At 38.3% G+C, this 22253-nt stretch overlaps 1 protein-coding gene across 1 annotated transcript in view; it reads right to left on the minus strand.

The window, feature by feature from the left end:
- The window catches only part of AMPH (amphiphysin), a 170858-nt gene that overhangs the window by 24948 nt on the left and 123657 nt on the right, over positions 1 to 22253 (minus strand). Inside the window, 4 exon segments of the mRNA NM_001244203.1 lie at positions 513 to 545; positions 3231 to 3254; positions 5685 to 5708; positions 12088 to 12204. Coding sequence (NP_001231132.1) covers positions 513 to 545; positions 3231 to 3254; positions 5685 to 5708; positions 12088 to 12204 — 198 coding nt within the window.

The following is a 22253-nucleotide window of genomic DNA, read 5'->3' on the forward strand; positions in this document are numbered from 1 at the left end:
TACCTTTCAATGGCTCTGTTCTTAAGAAACAGTGAAGAAATATGATTCTGTGTAGTATGGCCCTTATATGAATCCTCAGAGGGAAGTTCCTAAAAATCTCTTATATTTTCTAAAGATACAGTTCATTAATTCAAAACAATCCTATCTCCTCTTTCGAACAGTAGAATCTAGGGGCGCTCTCAAATAAGGACAATTTCTAATTCCTGGTAGAGAAATCATCAGAACCCTAGGAGTATCTAATAATATTAATAATAGCTAACTATGGTCATGGAGCATTTAGTATGTGCAAGGCTGCTGAGCTAATTGCTCTGCATACATATCTTATTTAATTTTCACAACAACCCTGCAGTGTTGCTACTATTACTGTTTTCAATACTTAATTCACAAGAAGTGGGGTCAAATTTTATGTCAACATTCTTAAACATTATGCTATTCCAGTGACCAGAGGTCCATATTCTAAAATTTTGCATCATTTTCAACAGATGTATTTTGCCAGAAAATCAATTTCTTACCTGGGTGAAACCATTAAATGAACCTCCAGAAGCCTAAACAGAAATGGAAATCAAGAGTATGTTATTTTTGTCATTACTCTTGTGGTATCAGTAAATGTCTATTAGACAAACTGGAAAGTAAAGACCACCACAAATTTTAAAATAATACAAAAGGCTGCTGTGCATGAAAGTGCTTAGGAAATTGAAGAGGCCATACTGTATTATTTTAAATAGGCTGACGAAAAAAGGATTATTTTTACCATTATTGCTGGTATGTGGCTCAGAACTGACCAAAGCCCACTTGGTGAATAAGATAATTTCAAATAAGAGCCATGAGGGGTTAAAATAGGTCTTTTTTAGACATCAATAGACGCTAGAAGTATTTCCAGTATTTTGATGAACTGCTATTAGGAATCTTTATAGCTGCAGCGGGCCTGAAGAGAAACATTTCATGTGTTTTCATTGGGGTGGCATCATTTTAGGAACAGTAAATTAGTCTGTTCTATACATATTAGTGCTTGAACAGTAAAAATGAGAGCAGAAAGAATAAACACAGTAAATGGGATGGTAAAATAGATTCTCATTTGTTCTAATGTAATCTTTCTTTTTGTGGTATTGTTTGGGGTTTCCTTTTTGTTTGTTTGTTTGTTTTTGGTCAACCTATTTGTGTCTGGTTTGCACAGACTTCAAGAGGTACATGAAAATATGTTAAGGAGATGAGACAGACCTCAGAGAAGACTGTGATGCATGAAATAGATGAGAAACATTAGGAAAAACAGAGCCTACAGAAGTCTTTGGCTAGTCTATACTACATACTGGGATAAGTACCTCTTCTTTATCAGCCTCTATTTCTTGATACAACAATCCATATCTCTGGTTAGCAATTTCATCTTCAGATAAATCTGAGTTGTTGGTGTCATTGTCTTGGGAACTAGTAGAACTTTCGGTGCTAGTATTATGGGAGGTTCCCAGAACCAACCTTCTAGCTAACTCTTGGCTTTGTTCCCAGCAGCTAGTAATGGTTTGTTCCCCCACTACATCTGCTAGTAAGTCCATGCCTAGCTCTTTCTTGCTCCCAACTATACCTGAATGCTCCCAACAATTATCTATGCCTCCTACATCTCTGATAGGCCAGTGGTTAATAGAATCAAGACAACTGGCAGATCCACTTTCTTGACCATCTGGTATACCAGAGAATTCCAATATATCCACACTACTCACTGCTGAATCCAAGTCTGGCTGCCAGATTCTACCTGGATCTGTTCCCCAAGAGTCTGCTTTTGCAATTCTTGTCAAGTTAATGGTATGGCTATGGTTCCCAGGCACTGTACTTTCAGGTCCCTTTATTAATGCATCTTCAACCTTACACAAACACCAGTCTCTTCTGTTTGTATTAGTTTCCAGGGTATAATTAAGGTCTGTCCTAGAATGAGCTGCTGCTTCATGTTTTATTGATAAAACCACAGCCTGATTTCCATCTCTGTCACGTCCAAGAGCATGTAACACAGCCTCACATGGAATATCTTCAACATCTGCACTGCCCTGTGCTGAGTGATCCTTTATATCATGGTTAGGAGGGTCTATTAAATTTTTCTTTATGTCTTTTCCAGCTAAATCCCGTCCCCCAGGGTTGGCATCTTCAGTGTTAGATACAAAGTCAGTATGGGGAGGCAGATTCAAAATATTTGTGTGACTGGCAGGTTTAGCTCCAGAGCCATCTGTGATTTCAAAATTCTTTATTACTACTTGAATCCCTCCATCTAGCTCTTGGTCTCTGTCACTAAACTCATCTGCTTGATCTACGCTTTTCATGTCTTTTTCTATTATGTCAGTTTGCTCAAGATACTTTTCATTGGTCTTTATCCTTTCCTTACACTCAGCACTTAGATCTTTCCTAGTCTCCTCTTCACTGACTTTTAAGGTCTCCTGGTCTTGCTTTCCTACTGTCTTAAGAAGACCTACTATCCTGTTTCCTATACTTTCACATGTTTTCTCTTCAAATTTCTCTGTACCTCCTAGTGCCCTGACACCAATAGCTTCAGCCTCTACCTTTTCACATGTCTCCACACCTGCCCAGATAGAATCTTCTGTCTTCTGCTTTTCTTCCTCTTCTTCTGGCTTTTTAACATCTTCTTGACTTTCTCTGACCAGGCCACCAGTTTCCATGGCTGGTGTCTCTGAGTCAGGTAAATCACAAGGATGCTCCATCTCCACACAAGCAGCAATGGCAAGGTCAACAGAAGGAAGCATGACGGTGGATAATCCCAAGTCCTGCTCTGCTTCAGAGAGACATGCAGAGTCTTCCTGCGACTCACCATGGGTAACTTCCTGGCTGACACTGTCTGTACTAACATCAGTGCCCCAAATAATTGCACCTAAATCAATCTGAGATCTTTGAATTTCTTCGGTCAACCCACTCTCTGGAGTTTCCTCCATGATCAGGTTACACAGGGAAAGACTTTTTGAAGAATCAGTCTTTAGAGTATGCAGAAGAGCAAAGGAAAAAAAAAACAAAAACATAAGATGAAATAGATCATGGTAAGATTTGATGAGAAACACAAAGCTCTTCAGTAGGGTAGCACCAGTTCAACAAAGCTAGAGAATATTTAAATTAAATAGCTTAAGGCTACATCTATTGACTAGCAATGTGATGAGAAAAAAGCTCATTATAGATACTATACGAAGTATACAATGCACATTAAATTTAAAAAATCCAGAATTTTCTGGATATTTACATACCGGCTGTACCAAATCAGTGCTTGTCTGTTTGAGTAAAAAAAAATAATAATAATAATCACAATCATAAGGCAATAGAAGTAAGTTTCCCAGCATATTAAAATCCCATGATGTCCAAAGTCAACATTCTGCTAAAGGCTTTGGTTTTTACTGGTTTGAAATTAAATTTTGCAATTTTTAATAGGAATGAATTTTGTTCCACTATTGTTAAGACTACACAATTGGAACATGAAGAAAGCCTCTGTCATTTTCTAATGTCAACAAAGATGTTTTACAGCTGTTACAGGACTTTTGCTTTAGCAGACTCTGAAGTGAAATGTTTCAAATAGATAAGCCTGAGAATGCCAGAACAAGAGCAAGCATTAGCAGCCACAAAATTACACCGCATCCTATGCTCTGATACAACTTCAGAATAAAATCTTTCCCAAACTCATCCTGCCCTTGGTTCTGCCTTTGAGGTGGTGTTTGGATGGAGGATGACCTGATGGACTAAACACTTTGACTGCCTGAAGGACTGTCCTTGCCCTTCTCTTAACCCAGAAGACTTGTCTGCACACAAAGAAGTAACACTGGGGAACTAAGAAAATCAATAAACACAAGCCATTGTGTTCAGGAAGCTACTGTTTTACCATCTTGTCACTGTTACCTTTCCTAGCAGGTGTGTCCTCTGAATTAGTCAACATTCCTTCTGGATGGTACCTTCACCCTTTCCCTACCCTTCCCAGCTAGGGAAGGAAAGGCATGTTAGAGCTTCAACTAAAGATATCAAATATTGGAATAACAAAAATTAGCACTGCTCTTTTAATTAAAAAAATATTAGCACAAAGTTGAGGCTAGAATTTCAATGTTCTGAATGTCAACTCATGTATCCCTTTTTATGAATATGTAAGTAAAACCAGCTCTCTGTAAAAGGTGTTTTCATTCCAACATTTTTTAGCTCTTCTCTTGAGAGCTTTCCATGATGCTTTAAGCTCCTGTGGAAGGGAAAGGGACAGTCATCTTTCTGTTTTGGGAGGGTTCATGTTTTTGCTTTAGGTAATCTTTTTTCATTTTCTAAATATTTATTGAAGTATATCTGATTTACAATATTGTGATAGTTTCTGTTGTACAACAAAGTGATTCAGTTATACATGTATACACATCCATTCTGTTTCAGATTTTTTTCCCATATAAGATTATCACAGAATATATTCCCTGTGCTATACAGCAGGTCCCCATTGGCCAGACATTGCCAACCCCAAGCCCCCAGTACATCCCTCCACCCTAATCTTTCTGTTTTAAGGAAAGAAAGTAGCTGTGTCACTTCAAAAGACCAGGATCATGAATGGTTAGATCTATCAAACTTTCCTGTTCCTGTCTCACTAAAAAAGACAAAAACGTGAAACTCAAGTTGAGTTCATAAGACCACAAGACCAAGGGCTTTTCTAAGACAGTGTAGAAAAGGCCCTTCCCCACGGGTGTGAGGCTCTATAGGGGTGTAGCCATTTCTTAATTTCACAGTACAGATATCACCGCCACAAAACTCTGTTTTGTTCTCAGTTCTAAATTCTGGAAGTATTCACCTTTACACATCAGATGAGGTGAATAAACAACATTAGGAGTGCTATCTACCTTTTTTTTTTTTTGATAAATGCCTGACATTGGGCTATCCTACAAATATTGTCTCTTTTAACCTTCACACAACCCTCTGAGGTAGGTGTCATGACCCTTATTTTACAGATAAGAAAAAGTGAGCGTCCAGAGTTTTAGAAATTGCTCAAAGTGATATCATTATAAGAAGTAGAGTCTGGACTCAAATCCAGGACTGTCTGGCTCTAAAGCTCAGATCCTCATGGAGTAAGCTTCATTGAAAATAACAAAAATCAGTTCCCTGTGTAGACTAGCTCACCCTTTACATTTCCTCATCCATATTTTCATGTATCCTATTTAAAAGGAGTAATAAGTATGCATGTCCTTCACTATAACATTTCGTCCGGCTACCAATAACCACTGGAAGATGCGCAAAGGAACACAACACTGAATTCTTGCTTGTCCAGGGGTCTGGTACTGACTCTCTTTTCCCCACCACTGTTTCCATGTGCAGGATATGCTCAGAACCACCAGGGAGCTGATGCCTGTTATAGGGGACTACACTCTCATCACATTTAGAATGGATAAGCAAAGAGGTCTAACTGTACAGCACAGGGAACTATATCCAGTCTCTTGGGACAAGCCATGATGGAAGATAACATGAGAATAAGAATGTATATATCACACAAACACACTCACTCACACGTGTATGAATGACTGGGTCGCTATGCTGTACAGCAGAAATGACACAACACGGTAAAGCAACTATACTCTAATTTTAAAAAAATCTGGGTTTTCTTTCCATCACAAATGAAATAAAATATAACAAGGTCTTCAAATGTCTAGCGATCCACATACACCAAAATACGGAGTTTTTAATACTCTTACCGTCCATAGGTCCCAGGGCAATGTCTGAAAGCAAACAGAGAAACAAAAATACCATTAACAGACAAATCCCAAGCATGTAAAAAATACCGAGGTGATCAAAGTTCTTGAAATAAAATCATAAACACTTTTGAAATACTTAGTACTGCACTGTCCAAAAGCACTTTCTCTGGTGATGATAATGTTCCACAACTGGGCTGTTCAATACAGTAGCCACTGATCGCACAGAATCAAATTTTAAGTTTTACATTATTATATTTAATTTAGATTTAAAATACCCAAATGTGGCTAGTGGCCACCATATTGGACAGCACAGGTGTAGTCAATCTGCTTTTTGATCTGTGAGTGAAAAGCTGTATCTGAAAATGATGAATGGTTTTACTTTAACACACACACACACACACACACACACACACACAATTAAAATGAAGTAAACAAGGTGACCATATACTAGTTTATCACATCTTTGAGGAAATGCAGATCTTACACCATTGCTACTGCTGTTTCCCCTCCCCTCCCCCACCAAATTCAAGAGAATGACCCATTTGATGGTAAATAAACTCCAGAAAAGTAGTTCTTCAATATGTTGGATTAGACAAGAATACACAGCTCAGTTAATTGGCAATCATGCAAATCAGCAGGGTGCCCCCTAAGACATGCGGCTGAATTACACTTTCTATGGGCATTTTAATTATGAAGCCTATTTATCCTGGGCAATGGATCCAGATGGTTCAAGTGACTTCCACTGTGTGTGGGGAAAGTGGGGGCGACCTCTCTTTCTTACTTCCTTTGCGACTGAAAAGTACCAATAAAGCCACATCCTTGTCTTTGTGAATAGAACAGATGCACAGTTGTGTACCTGTTTCAGATCTCTAAATGTGAAGAGACAATTAGAGAGCCTGGCACTCCCATCTTTAGCATATGACAGTTTCCAGGTGGGATTACAGATGTCTTGTTTGGGTTCTGTAGCACAGAAGATGGGCCCCGTGGTTCTGACTGAACTAACTAGAGACCTAGACCAACTTAACACACACACACACACACACACACACTCACAAACACACTCACACACACACTCAATTAAATTAATGAGTTAATTAGATCTCCTCCTCTCAATTAGAGGAGACCTGTTTAGGTCTGTCTCCTCTAACAGCCCTTCCCTGCAGCTCTGGGCAGCCTGGCTGTTCTCTGGTTAGCACCTACTTGTAGAATGAGTAAGTACAGAACAGCTTCAATGAACGCCAGTTATTTGTTTGTTTGTTTTCCTTTCTGGCCACATCCATGCCATGTGGAAATTCCCTGGTCAGAGAGTGAACCCAAGCCACGGCTGCAACCTGTGCCTTGGCACCAGCTGCAGCAACAATGAATCCTTAACCCACTGTGCCACATGGAACTTCCTGAAAGCCAGATAGTTGTCCATGGACTCCTTCTGCATCTTACATGCATTTTCTGATTTTTCTGATTATCCAGATGGTTTATGTTTTCTTTCTTCTCAGCCCCTTAAGAATCAAAGCTCCTAAAAGCTTCTAAGCATCATCCTGGCATAAGGCAGACAGCGCAGGTATATTCTCCAAAGGAGGCTCGCAATGTGAAATGTGTTTATTACTTCTCAGGATCATGAAAGGATGTGTTAGCTCATGTTCACATGGCAGAAATCACATGAGTTACTCTGTGAGCAGCAAGACATCACTATAAAACATGGGGTCAGGTGTTAGGGAAGGGAGGGGAGAGAAGTCAGAAAAATTTAACAGCTCTGTGCTTTTTGTTATCTCAGCCTGACTTTGTCTTCTTAGCAAAAGAGGAGAGAGATGATTAGGGCTGAATCACAGGACGACTCTGCAGTGAGGTGACTCAATTACAGCCACTGGGAAGCCAGAGTAATTTATTACCTGGCCCAGGGGACCAAGAGAGGGCCATACACAGCTTTCCCTGATGGCAATAATGCATTTTCTTCAGAAACTAAGACATCTGAAGATGTAACCATGACCAATTTTCATGTGTGTATTTAATTTTGAAAGAATCTTAGTCTTAAATTTCCTGATCCTTGGATTAATTTAATCATGAACAGATATAAAAGAGATTTCTCTACTGAGTCAAATTTGCAGACAGAAATGCTATGGAATCTCACCCCTGACATCACAGACTCTACTGTGGAAACTTTCCTCCTGCCAGTAAGGTAATCAATGCTGGAAGGGAAGGCAGAAGAAGTCCCATGAATTCTCCTGGCTGTCTACACAGTGAGAAAGCTCTGAAAAGGAGATATTCTGCATGACATATACATTCATGTTCTTCTCTGTTTGGCCACCTAGACAGAATCCTCAAACTTGTTGACAATGATCCCATTAACATCTCTCAAAGTAAGTTTTAGAGACCATTTCAATGAATGTTAAGAATGCTAACATTCAAGGATTAAGATGGCGGAATAGAAAGACTGGAGCTCAACTTCTCACCTAAAAACAACAAAATTCACAACTAAAGACTGAGCAATCTCCACCCAAAGGGACTAGAAACCTTAAAAAAGATACCCTACTCCAGAAGAAAAAGAGGAGGCCACATCAAGAGGTAGGAGGGGCGATTTCATGATATAAACAACCCCATACCTCCTGGGTGGGAAGCTCCACAGACTGGAAACAGCTGGTTCACAGAGACTCACCTACAGGAGTGAGAGTTCTGAGCCCCACATCAAACCCTCACATGCGGGATCTGGCATGGGGAGAAAGAGCCCCTGGAGCATCTGGCATTGAAGGCCAGTGGGGCTTGTGCACAGGAGCTGCACAGGACTGAGGGAAATAGAGACCCCATTCTTAAAAGGCGCACATGGACTTTCACGTGCACTGAGTCCCAGGGCAAAGCAAGTCTCCATGGGAATCTGGGTCAAACCTGACCCATTCTTGGAGACACCTGGAAAACAGGGGTGAATGTGGCTTGTTGTGAGGAAGGACATTGAAGGCAAAGCTCTTGGGAATATTCAGCAGCAGTGCCTTTCTCTGGGGGGGCCATTTGGGAAAATATGGCCCCACCTTCAGCCAGTGCTGAGAAGCCCCAGGGCAAACAACAATCGAGGTGGGATCACAGCCCGCCCCTCAGTAAACAGGCTACCTAAAGACCCCTCAGGCACACAACTGCCTCTAATCCCATCCAGAGACTAAGCCCCACCACCTACCACGGGGCAGGGCAGGCATCAGCCCCTCCCATCAGGAAGCCTACACCAAGCCCCCATACTGACTTCAGCCACAAGGGGGCAGACACCAGAAGTAAGAGAGGCTACAACTCTATTATTATCGGTAAGAAGGTCACCACACCAAAAACCTATAAAAATGAAAAGACAGAGAACTATAACTCAGATGAGGGAGAAAAGAAAAACCCCAGAAAATAAGCTAAGTGATGAGGAGATTCTCAGCATCCAGGAAAAAGACTTTAGATTGTTGATGCTGAAGAAGACGCAAGACATTGGAAATAAACTGGAAGCAAAGATGGATAACTACAGGAAACACTGACCAAAGAGATACACGATATAAAACTTAAACAAGAAGAGATGCAAAATACAATAACTGAAATAAAAAACTCACTAGAAGCAGCCAACAGCAGAATACAGGAGGCAGAAGAATGAATAAGCGAGATGGAGGACAGATTAGTGGAAATTACAGATGTGAGACAGAAAAGAGAAAAAAGATTGAAAACAAATGAAGAGAGTCTCAGAGAACTCTGGGACAACGTTAAATGCACCATCATCCATATTATGGGGTGCAAGAAGAAGAGAGAGAGAAGGGGACAGAAAAAATATTCCAAGAGATAATAGCCCAAAACTTCCCTAACATGGGTAAGGAACCACTCACTCAAATCCAGGAAGCACAACGAGTACCATATAAAATAAACCCAAGGAGGAATACACAGAGACACATATTAATCAAACTAACCAAAATTAAAGACAGAGAAAATCCTGAAAGCAGCTATGGAAAAGAAACAAATAATATACAAGGGAACCCCGATAAGGCTGTCAGCAGATTTTTCAGCAGAAACTCTGCAGGCCAGAAGGGAGTGGCATGATATACTCAATGTGATGAAAGGAAGAAACCTCCAACCAAGATTACTCTACCCAGCAAGGCTCTCATTCAGATTGAAGGAGAAATCAAAACCTTCTCAGATAAGCAAAAGTTGAGAGAATTCAGCAACACTAAACCAGCCTTACAACAAATACTAAAGGAACTTCTCTAGGCAGAAAAGTAAAGGCTGCAATCAGAAACAAAAATACCACAAATGACAAGGCTCACCAGTAAAGGTATATATACAGTAAAGATACAAAAACATCCATGCACAATTATACCGCCAAAATCCGAAATCATGAGAAGAGGTGGGCACAAATGCAGGACACTGGAGATGAACTTGCAATTACGAGAAAAACAACTTAAAACAATCTCATATACATATAGACTCTTATATCAAAACTTTAGAATAACTGCAAACCAAAATCTACAATTGATACACAAACAAGTAATCTCTGGAGAAGAAATGTATCTCATATTAAACAAGTGCATAATCCACCATGAAGGGGGTCATTTGATGTCACTCTTTGAATGCTGAAGTCTTCTTACATCTGATTCTGATTTCCTCTCCATCAAAGAATTTAGGATAATTATAATTAAATAATACAGTTCTACAATTATATTATTAATAACCACTGCTCTCCATTGTACAATGTAAGGTCTATAATGTCTTGTTTATCACATTACCTAGAATGGTGTAATGCCTATATTAAAGAATCAATAAGATGTAACAAATTGTGAGGACATATTTATATAGTTACACTGTTTTTTAACCAATTTATGCATTTTATATTTTACTTATTTTCAGAGGGTATATTATTTTTGTTATTCTTACCAGTTATTTTTTTATTATGCTATATAAAATATTTAATGGTATATAAGGCTTTCTTCTTTATAAATTTTAGTTGCATAAAATACACTATTTTAATATAAGCTAATATTTAAAGAAAAATTGAAATGTAATAGATAATACTAAAAAGTAAAGATGAAAGCCATACAAAATGGGATAAAGTATAGAATAAATTTCCTATTTGTCTCAGCAAAAAAAAAAAAAAAAAAAAAAAAAGAATGTTAACATTCTGAGGTCAATCAAATTTGGGAAATTAAGTTAAAGAAATCTAAACTTTTTTTTAATTGCAGAACTTGGAGCCTTTAAGGCACATCATAAATATCCTAAAAGGGAGTTAATAAAACTTCCTGAAACATTCATCTAAAAGACTCACTTTTTTTTTTTTCACAAAAATATCTTTCAGACAGGTGTAATCTACTCAACTGCCTGCTTTACTGAAACCTCAGATTTTTTACTGTTCCTGTACCACAACGTGGAGGTCTTTAGAAATCCAATTACATTCTGGAACAAAGTATGGTTTAAAGAAAAGCTTTATCTATTGAAGGTCACAGTGTGCCCCAGTGTTTTACTGTAAGGCTTTACAATAAGGATTCCAGACCAGGAAGTTGAGCTGGCTCTTAGTTCCTAAACTGAGTCTGGCAGTGCACCTTGATTAAATAATGTGAAGTATATTCTAGAATCCTTGAACTTCCCTAAACTCAAATGTGAGGCCCCAGCCACATCAAAAATACTGACATAAGCAATTTCAGGGAGCCAAAATTTTGAGTTAATTTCCTCGCATGAGCATAGACAACTGTAAAGTAACTCTATTCCAGAGGAATCCCCTGCAGGTCATTACAGCACCCTCCACCAGGATCCCTCTGATAAGTAATGCCATCATAATAACTACTGAAATGGGGAAAATGTTGAGATGGAGGCAGCCATGAGCAGGGGTAAGCTTGGATAAGCAAGGCCAACTGGGCACCAGGCCATAATCGAGATCACATAAGGGAAGTTTCTACAATGTGGAAGATGGAGATACCCTCACCAAGTGCAGATCCATCAAAGCTAAAAAAGATTCATGTTGGGGCAAAATCCCATGGTTAGGTCAAACATGCTCTAATGTGAAAAGCCTGAGAAAGGAAAGCAGAGAAGACGGAAAGAAGATTAAACCCCAAGCCAAAAGAAAGGGTTTTATTTAGGGAAGCCATAAAATGCATCACCCAAACTTCTGAGTGTAAAGGAGGCACTGTGATAACCAATCTGATATGGGTTAATCCTGGTAAACTGCAGTCTATGGTTATCCCAGCTCTGCAGGTAGAGAAACCTAATGGTAGGGGAGGTTGAGAGTAAATGACGTTGATAAAGTCCTCTTTCTTCCCTTCCTTCCCATTAGGAAATCTTTGTCAAGCTAGAAGAAAAATGAATAGTCATATCAAAGGGAGAAGGGTCAGGGAAATGTATCTGTGGCTTTACTGGGTTTATTCAAGTTTATGAAATAGCATCTTCAAACATCACAGCATCTACTTTATACCTGCGACATGGGTGAGTGGGTCACTCCAGCAGAGCCCGCTGAGGCTACATCAGGTTTGAAAGGATCAAAGTCGAGATCCAACAAAGTCTCCTCTTTCTTCACCTCAGGAACTTCATTCTGTTGGAACAACACAAAACATGCATTAGCTTGAATCTGATAAGACTTCATGACCTAATCCATGTATAATCTTCGAATTTCAGCGGATTTTCCATTTAGGTGGCTCCTCCATGGGCTCCCAGAGTCACTAGTTACATACGATGAGATGGAACATAACCAATTCTGGCCAAGTACAACCTAAGATGCTCACAAACAAGGCCCAGACTCCAGTTCTATCCTTGTTTAGCTCCAAGTCCAGGCAATAAAAAGAATGTCTGAGAAATGCATCCTAATGCCACCAAGATCTAAGGAATCTCCTTCTCTGCCAGCTCAGAAAACTCCAAGATGTGTTATATATACACAGTGGAGTATTACTCAGTCATAAAAAGGAATGAAATAATGCCATTTGCAGAAACATGGATGTGAGTACAGAGTAAGTCAGAAAGAGAAAGACAAATACCATATGATATCACTTCTATGTGGAATCTAAAATATGGCACAAATGAACCCATCTACAAAACATAAACAGACTCACAGACATAGAGATCAGACTTGTGGTTGCCAAGGGGGAGAGGCAGGGAGTGGATGGTCTTGGAGTCTGGGGTTAGTAGATGCAAACTATTACATTTAGAATGATAAGCAATGAGGTCCTGATGTGTATAGCACAGGGAACTATATCTAATCACTTGATGGAGGGTAGTATGAGAAAAAGAAATACATATTATATACGACTGAGTCACTTTGCTGTACAGCAAAAATTGACACAACACTGTAAATCAACTATACTTTAACATAAAAATAATTACAAAGAACCAGATAAATAAAATGGGCTAAGGCTTGGACCCATTGAAGCCACCGCTGCTGGGATGCTCCCTGTGAAGATAAAATGTAAAAAGGAAAGGATCATTAGCTACTCTGACCACATCCCACCTATCTCTTCCCCTCAGAGGTACCCTATCCCCAGAATCAGTTAGCATATGGTCCATCCTTCATCCATAATACTCTTAGTCCCAACTGTGTTTATGTGGGATCAAAAGAGAAAAAAACATGTCCCCCAATATTCACTGCAAAACGAGTTCCTACCCCAATAACATCCTTAGATTAGAAAAAAACAGTAAGCCAAAAAGAGAATGAAAGTCCTGCTACAATAACAGCAAAACAAATTACAATATTAATACTAACATTAGTTCATGTAGTGTGCAGAAATAGCATGGGCCTAAAGTTAATTTAACCCAAGTTCAGGTTACACAGTAAAGGTCAGAGCTGAAATAACACCCTCATAAACAATACCACAGTGGAGATAACTGGGGTCAGTTTTCACACAAATCAAGTTAAACGTGTTTGGTATTGAGATAAGCTTCAATTTTGACCATCTGTTGCTTAGAAATTACAAGATCACAACAATGGATAAAGTATTATATGAGAATAGAGATGTTTAGAGAAAAATTTAAAGAACAGGAATTATTTTAATTAATGTTGATCATGGACAAAAATCTTAAAAATTTAAAAATGTAAGAAAAGCTTAGGGGCAGAACAACAATACTTTTTTTAAAACATATATACACATTCACTGTAGAAGGCAATCTGCTTATATATCCTGCTGTAGTCTTGGATTTGCAGCATGATCATTCCTCATATAAGCTTTTAAAATTTCCCAGGGATAATGCTCTTCTGAGATCTCTCTTTCTTCAACAATTACAATCACAAAAGTGTCAACTGATTCCCTTAGCCCCTATTCAAAATCTGCATGGCTTCTCTTTTTCATCAACTTTTATATTGGTACAAATGATATTTTTAAAATCTTGCAAACACTTATTTTACACTTAGAATGTGCTAGGCATTGTTCAAAAAACTTAATACACATGAACATTAACTTATGTTAATGCATTTTGTTGCCTGAAAGAATTACTATTCTATATTCCCCAAACTTGCATTTTACCTGCCCTGCTAATCCTTAAAATAAATCAAGGGGCAAATGGCACCAATTTGGGAGAATGGGCTACATGAGGTTATCTACTCTTCTTTGACTCCAATGCTATTCTAGGCTGCTATAGAGATGGTACCTCACATTTCAGAGACCTCTGAGGCCTGCAAAGGAATTCCTGATGTCCTACAAGTTCTCTATAAAGATTTAGAGCACATGAATATGTCCATTAGTCCCTTATGAGCCAAATGCACCCTCTTGAGGAAGCTCAAATGGGAATCTAGAGATCAGGATTAAAAAAAAAAAACTAGACTATTATGAGCTATACTTCGACTTTGATTGAAATACATCTGGTTTGCACCCCAATTTTGTTATTTGCCAGAAGTCTCTCTCTGAGCAGTTCATTCAGCTTCTTTGAGCCTTTATTTCTCCACGCATAGAATCAGAGTAATAATACCTAGTAAAATGACCATGAGGAATAAAGATGAGAAATGCACTGACCATAATATATTGGAGATACTCAAAATGGAAATGGAAGCCGTGCTGTTACTAATTACTGCTAGTAATGATGTATATCTGTGTAAAAGGACTGTCATCAAATACCCATCATACCGGTTTGGTGATCTTCAAAATGTGGAACTAGTTTCTTCAGGCTCAACTTCTATTCAGTTTTACCCTTAAAGTTGAGAATTATTCCTTAAGGCACTACCAAAGGGTAATATAATAGAGCTACAAAAGAGTGAAAAAAGTAAGTGCCTATTTACATAATATTCCTTTATAAAAGGACACAGATGTACACTGAATGCTGTCATTCCATGTTGAAAAAAAGTGACATGTAATTTCCCTTAACATAACAAAAGAAAACTCATCTTTTATCATTCCTTACACCTGCATCACCAGTGGAGAAGATCGGATGTGGTCCAACATTCAGAATTTTTGGGGCAGCTTGATCTCAGCTATGGTTTTAGCATCAAAAGTATGGAAGAGGTGACCTGGGATGGGCATCTAAGGAGACTAGATGTGAAAGCCACAATGGGGGAAATATCCAATGGGAAATACTATCAATTATAATAATCTGTGCTGTATTTTATGAAGTGTATTCTGCTAGGGACATCTTAAGTTTACAATTAAGGTACTGGACTTCTTCCTGTACAAATGTACAATTTGAGCATAATCCTTATGCCTAGACTTGCCCTGGCCTCATGATAAAAGGAGTTTACTTCCTTATTCCTTGACTCAGAGGTGACCACGTGTCATGCTTTGGCCAAGGGATGTTAATGAACATAATACAAGCAAAGGTTTGAAATGCACTTGCATAGTTGATTGGCTTTGTTTGGATTCCTGCCATTCACCACAAAAAGTAGATGCTTTAGTCAGCCACTGGCCAAAGAGGATGGGAGATACACAGAGCAGACCTGAAGCCATCACAACTAATTTCTCAAAACCAGTGTTAAAGAGAAATTCTTAAAAGTAGCCAGAAAGAAAGACATGTGAGAGAGAGAGGAACAGCATAAGAACAGGAGCAGATTTATCACCAGAAATAATGCAAGCAAAATGATGGTGAAGCAATATCTTTGAAGCACCAAGAGAAGAAAACTACCAACCTAGAATTCTGTGCCTCTCGAAAATATTTTTAAAACACAAAAATGAGATGGAGAGTTTTTTCAGACATACAGAAGCAGAAAAAACTTATCACCATCAAATCTGAACTACAACTCATGCGAAATAACATTTTTCAGGCAGAAGAAATGGTACCAGATGGAACTACGGGCTACACAAAGGAATGAAGAGCACCAGAAATGGAAATGGCACCTATGTAGGTAAGTATATATGACTTTAGTTATTATCTAAATCTCTTTAAAAGATAAATTATTGCTTAGGCAAAAATAATGACAAAGTAATGTGAAGTTACTTCATATTAAAAACTAAACTCCAGGAGTTCCCTGGGGTTCAGTGGGTTAAGGATCCAGCACTGTCACTGCTGTGGTTCAGGTCACTGCTGTGGCCTGGGTTCCATCCCTGGCCCAAGAACTTCTGCATGCTGTGGGCACAGCCAAAAAATTAAACAAAGAAATACATAATTAAGTAAAATAAACTCCATGACAAAACAGTACAAAACCAGAAGGAAAGGAATAAAGTATACTATTTGTAGGTATTTATACTGTATCCAAAATGGTATACGACCATTTGAAAGTAGATTGTAATGAATTAAATGTATACTTTAAGCCCTAAATCAACTGCTAAAATAAGAAAATAATGATATAGCTAATAAACAAAATAAATAAAAGAGAATAATTAAAACAATAAATGAATTCAAAAGAAGGCAGGTAAATGAGGTAGAAGGGCTAAAATAAATGGTATAAAACAAAAAAACCAAGATGCTAGATTTAAACTTCACCATACGAATAATCACCTTGAATGAAAATATTCTAAATAATATAATAAAAGGCAGAGATTGGGAGTTCCCATCATGGCTCAGTGGAAACGAAGCCGACTAGGATCCATGAAGATGCAGGTTTGATCCCTGGCTTTGCTCAATGGGTTAAGCATCCATTATTGCTGTGAGCTGTGGTGTAGGTTTCAGACAAGGCTCGGATTCTGCATTGATGTGGCTGTGGTGTAGGCCAGCTGCTATGGTGCCGATTCAACCCCTAGCCTGGAACCTCCATGTGCCAAGGGTGCAGCCCTAAAAAGATAATAAAGAAAGGCAGATTGTCACGCTGGATTTTTAAAAATCAAGATTCAACAGATACTGCTTACAAAAAATTAATTTCAAACACAGAGACACAAATATGCTAAAAGTAAAAAGATGGAAAAAGATACACAATGCCAACCTAACCCAAAGAAAGCTGGAATAGTTTTATTAACATCAAAGTAGATTCCAATTCAAAGAGTATTATCTGGGGTAAAGAAGTTCATTTCCTGATATAAAAGGGGTCAATTCCTAAACATTTGTACATTCAACCATATGGCTTCAAATTACATGAAGTAAGAACCAAGAAAACTGATATAGAGAAATGTACAATTCCACAAGGGAAATTTCAATGGTCCACTTTCAACAGTAAAACAAGTAGAGAAAAATCAACAAGGTTACAGAAAATATAGACAACACTATTATGACCCAATTTGACCTAATTCACACTTATAAAGCATTCCACACAACAGCAGAATACATTCTTTTTGAGTGAACATGAAACATGACAGACAATATTCTGGGGACATAAAACAGGTCTCAATATATTTAAAAATATTCAGTCATACAAAGTATGCTCTCTGACTTCGCTGGAATTAAACTAGAAGTAAGTAACATAATTATCTCTAGAAAATCCACAAAAATTTGAACAAAAATAGAACTTTGTTAATAACCTAAGGAGTCAAAGAAGAAGTCAGAGTGGAAATTAGACAATATTTTGAGTTGAATGAAAACAAAAACACAAAACCGCTTTAGATGCTGCTAAAGCAGTACTTGGGGGAAATTTATAGCACTAAAACCCTACTTAAGCAAAGAAGAAAAGTCAAATCTGTAAACCTCAGTCTGTTGAGACAACAAATTGATTCTAAAATTCATATGGAAAATTAAAGAACCCAGAATATCTAAGACAACTCTGAAAAAGAATACCTAAGTTGAAGGACTAACCCTAGCTGGTTTCAAGACAGTATAAAAGGACAGTCAAAAGACAGTGTGGTACTGGCAAAAAGATGGGAAAAAAGATCAAAGGAAAACTATAGAGTTCAGCATACACACATGGCCAACTAATTTTCTGCAAAGGTACAAAGGCAATTATGTTAAGGCTAAACTTTTCAACCATTGTACATCCATATGTAAAGAAATAAACATCAACCCATACTGACTGACTTTGACCTTGAAAGCACTATTTTTTCCTCCTTCTGACTTTCATCTTATTCTTAATGTCTTAAAAGAATGTTAACATGTTTACTTTGGAAAAAAACTGAAAAAGAAGAAGCATCTGGTCCAGAAATATGCTACACTGAAAAGAAAAGCCAAGGCAGTATTTAAAACTAGGATACAGACACCCAGGAACTGAAAGGTGCATATAAAGACAGTCGCAGGCAGGATTGAGAAGATAAAAAGGGCCATTTCATGAACTTCTTTTGCTAACTGGAAAATCTATATCCATTTGAAATTGGCTAAGAAACAATAGAATGATTTCATGAACTTAAAATATAAGATGCAGCCTCAGGCTAGAGAATGGCTAAGAGTTTGGAAGTAAACAGTGCTGACTTAATCCCAACAGTCACTGGATTTGAAGGCTGTGCCGCTGTTTGCCTTCCAGCCCAGCAGGGTGGCAGGAGGAAAAAACTGGGATGTTCAAAAGATAATCTCTGTAGATTTGTAAATGGGAAAGCTATTATCAAAGAGAGAAAAGATACAACATCATGACTGAGAAAAGATTTAGGCCAAATAGTTGGGGTATCTGCTATGAAAAGAAAATCCCAAAGCAAGCAATCTTTTCTTCTTCACTGCCACTTGACAGGAAAACTGACACAAAAAAAACACGCACCACACCACACACCACACACACACACACACACACACACACACAATTTCTTCCTATTTAAATTCACAAGAGGAAAAAGTAGGGAGGGATGGGTTTGTCCTTTGGAAGGTCTGGTTTTTTTAAACAGAAAACCAGAAAAGCAAAATCAGCCCTTTGGTCTTGACAAGTAGGCATCTTCCTGTAAGCAGATAAGGCTATTTCTCAGAGAAGATTCTGGGAGATACATATTTCCAGTATACACACTACCTCTAAGGTTTGGACCATTAGAGGGCCCTGTAGGCCCAATGAATTTCTGTTTCCAACCCCAGGACACACTTAAGATAGTGTATGAAACACACAAATCCAGCAGAGATGAGGAACGCTTCATTCATCACACCTTGAGCTTCTGGGTGGGACACTCCAACTGCCTTTCTTCCCCATTAAGTTCATGATAAAAATGGAAAACTGGGGACATAAACCTATCTATTAAATCTAAAATGACCATTAAACATTTTAAAAAAGAAAATAAAATCCAAGTGGTCAACTCTATATTACTATAAATGTATGTATTCTGTAAGTACACCTTTTCAAATACATTTGTTTTCCAGTTTTCAACGTTCTGCTTCCTTGCAACTGGCATCTCATTTTCTCTTGGCATTTCTATTTATGTTTTTCATCATTTCTCTGTGTGTGTTCAAAAGTATTATTGCCCAGATAAGATAACCCAATCATTTGTAGTTTGTAGCTTGACATGTAATCCGATCAACACACTTAACAAAGGAAGCACACATTAAGTCTAACAACCTGAAATATGGAACATTTTAAGTCACCCTATTTTTATTCCATTTTTTAAAAATTTATTTTACTAAAACATAGTTGGTTTACAATGTTAATTTCCACTGTGCAGCGAAGTGATTCAGTTCTACATATATATTTACATATATATTCTTTTTTATATTTTTTCCATTGTGGTTTATTACAGGATATTGAATGTAGTCCCCTGTGCTATACAGTAGGACTTGTCACTTACCCTATACTATTTTTAAATGAAGCAGTTACAAATGGTCCATTATGACCTACACTTGGCTCAGCTGGATATTTTCCTGGAAGAAATCTGTTAATCTGCCGTGGTACTTTGTTCAGGGCCACATATTTGTACCACATGGAAACACTGATGGCCTAGAACAGTGGTTCTCATAGTGTGATCTCAAGACCAGCAGCACCAGCATTACCTGGGAACCTGTCAGAAATGCAGACACTTGGCTCCCACCCAGATCTGCTGAATCAGAAACTCTACTAGATGTGACCTAGAAGGGCTGAAGGAACATCAAATGGCTCTGTCTATATTTATAGAAGGATGAGCAACAAGGAAATTGTCAAGATGCCTTGGGACAAGTCAGCATCTGTGTATTTTTAAATAAAGCTAGATTATATTAGTTATAATAGCCAAGATATGGAAGCAACCTAAATGGCCATTGACAGAGGAATGGATAAAGAGGTGGTACATATACAATGTAATATTACTTGCCATAAAGAAGTATGATATAATGTCATTTGCAGCAGCATGGATGGACCTAGAGATTATGGTATCAAGTGAAGTAAGTCAGACAGAGAAAGATAAACACCATATGATGTTGCTTACATGTGGAATCTTAAGAAAATGATACAAATGAACTTATTGACAATACAGAAACAGACTCATAGACAGAAACAGATTTATGGTTACCAAAGGGGAAAGGAGGAGGGGAGGGATAAATTAGGAGTTTGGTTTAGCAGATAGAAATTACTATATATAAAAGAGATAAACAATAAGATCCTCTTGTATAGCACAGGGAACCATACTCACTATCCTGTAACAAGCCACGATGGGAAAGAATATATATATTAAATATATATATAATATATTAATATATAAATATAAATATATATATATATATTAAATATAAATATATATATATAAATATATATAATAATATATATATATTTAATCACTTTGCTGTAGACCAGAAACTAACACAACATTGTAAAACAATACTTCAATAAAGAAAAAATAAATAAAGCTAGATTATATCCCTCAATAAGGGAGAAAGCAAGCAGACTGAAATAAAAAAATCCTTGCTCTGCCCCCTCTTTTGCCATTGTGACGTGAAACTCCTAGCCATTGAGTCAATGGAGATGCTTCAAGTTATGGGGTCCACCTTTTAGAGCCATGTTGCCTCTTGGATTCAGAAAAAGACAATAAACCCCTCAGATTAAAAGAAAACAATATACATGAATCTGAACCCATAAAATGCACTCCCATGTCTCTGGTGGTTTTCAAAATCACCCGATTGACTGATGGACGTGACACAGCCAGTAAGTTACAAAAGATACTGGTGGGAACCGGCTCCTCCTTCCCTTTCCTTCCCTTCCCAACCACCTTAGGGTCATGCATACAGACTAGCCCCGCTGGGCAAGGGGCTCTACCAACTACTTGTGTCACTGCAGTGGCCACAGCTGGAGACGTTTCTGCTTTGAAAGGTGCTTCCTTACCCTCTCCCCTAACTCTTGACTTTGCCCATTACTCTCACTCAACCATACCAGCAGAAGCTAATGCTCTTAGAAGTACTGAGGGGGACTTCTTCTGGCATTTGTAATTTTCTAAAGTGCTTTGATTCTTTTTTCCCCCACTATGGAGGACCTTATGTGAGACAGCAAATTGCAAATTAAAAAAAAAATTTCAGAAAGAACATTTTTGAACCCCATCTTTGCTTCAGAACTAGTCTATGTGTCACGTTTTCCCTACTTCAGTGACCTCAGTTGCTAAATGGAGATTACTCAGCTAAGTACACATGGCTTCTTGGTGACTACCTTCTCTTGCTGATGGAATGGACAGGCTGTTCTTGGAGGGTCCGGGTGAAAGTAAGGGTATCCCCACCCTAAAATACTCTTACTTTGAAAACGGATGGAGCCAAAAAGAGAACAAGCTTTTAGAAACACAAAGGGAGAGCACAACCTGGGAATGAAAACTGCTCAAGTTTGGTGCCAAGGCCAGGATGTAGGCTGGTAAGATCATTTGGCTCTAAGACCACTCACTATCCCTGGCAGCATCTGTGTACCCGTGGATCTAATCTGTTCATGCACTGATAAACACACAATTCCCACTCCCCAAAGGAGCTACTAAGTCACACATTTTAAGCCCTAGTTAGCCTACCAAATTCAGAAACTCATTCAAATAACAGAAGGAAACCAACAGCTAAAAGCATTGTGTCGATCCATAAATGTCCCCAAAAGCAATGAGAACTTGTGACTTGCTACTGCACTGCTTCTGAGTTCTCATTTCCTGAGCTCCCTGTTTTCAGTTCCTCATTTCTGTTACACTGGACAGAATGAAGTGATAATCAGGATGTTGTATGCAGTGTTGTTATTGACATACTCAGTAATTACAGTGTTGCCTTCATACTCCTTGCAAAACGTTACCATTATTTCTGAGCCCGAGAACACTGGGAGGAAGTGATATTGGTATGACTTCTTGGGGGAAGTTCACTCTTAACAAAGTGATGGCTTTGGTGGCATTAAGAGCAGCTCTGGAAGTCAACCCTATCCTTGAGGCAACAGGACAACGAAGTTGGCACAAGTGTACAGCCTACTGAGGCAGCTATAGGTGG

The sequence above is a fragment of the Sus scrofa genome, chromosome 9 (genome assembly GCF_000003025.6).
Source record: "Sus scrofa isolate TJ Tabasco breed Duroc chromosome 9, Sscrofa11.1, whole genome shotgun sequence".
NCBI lineage: Eukaryota > Metazoa > Chordata > Mammalia > Artiodactyla > Suidae > Sus > Sus scrofa.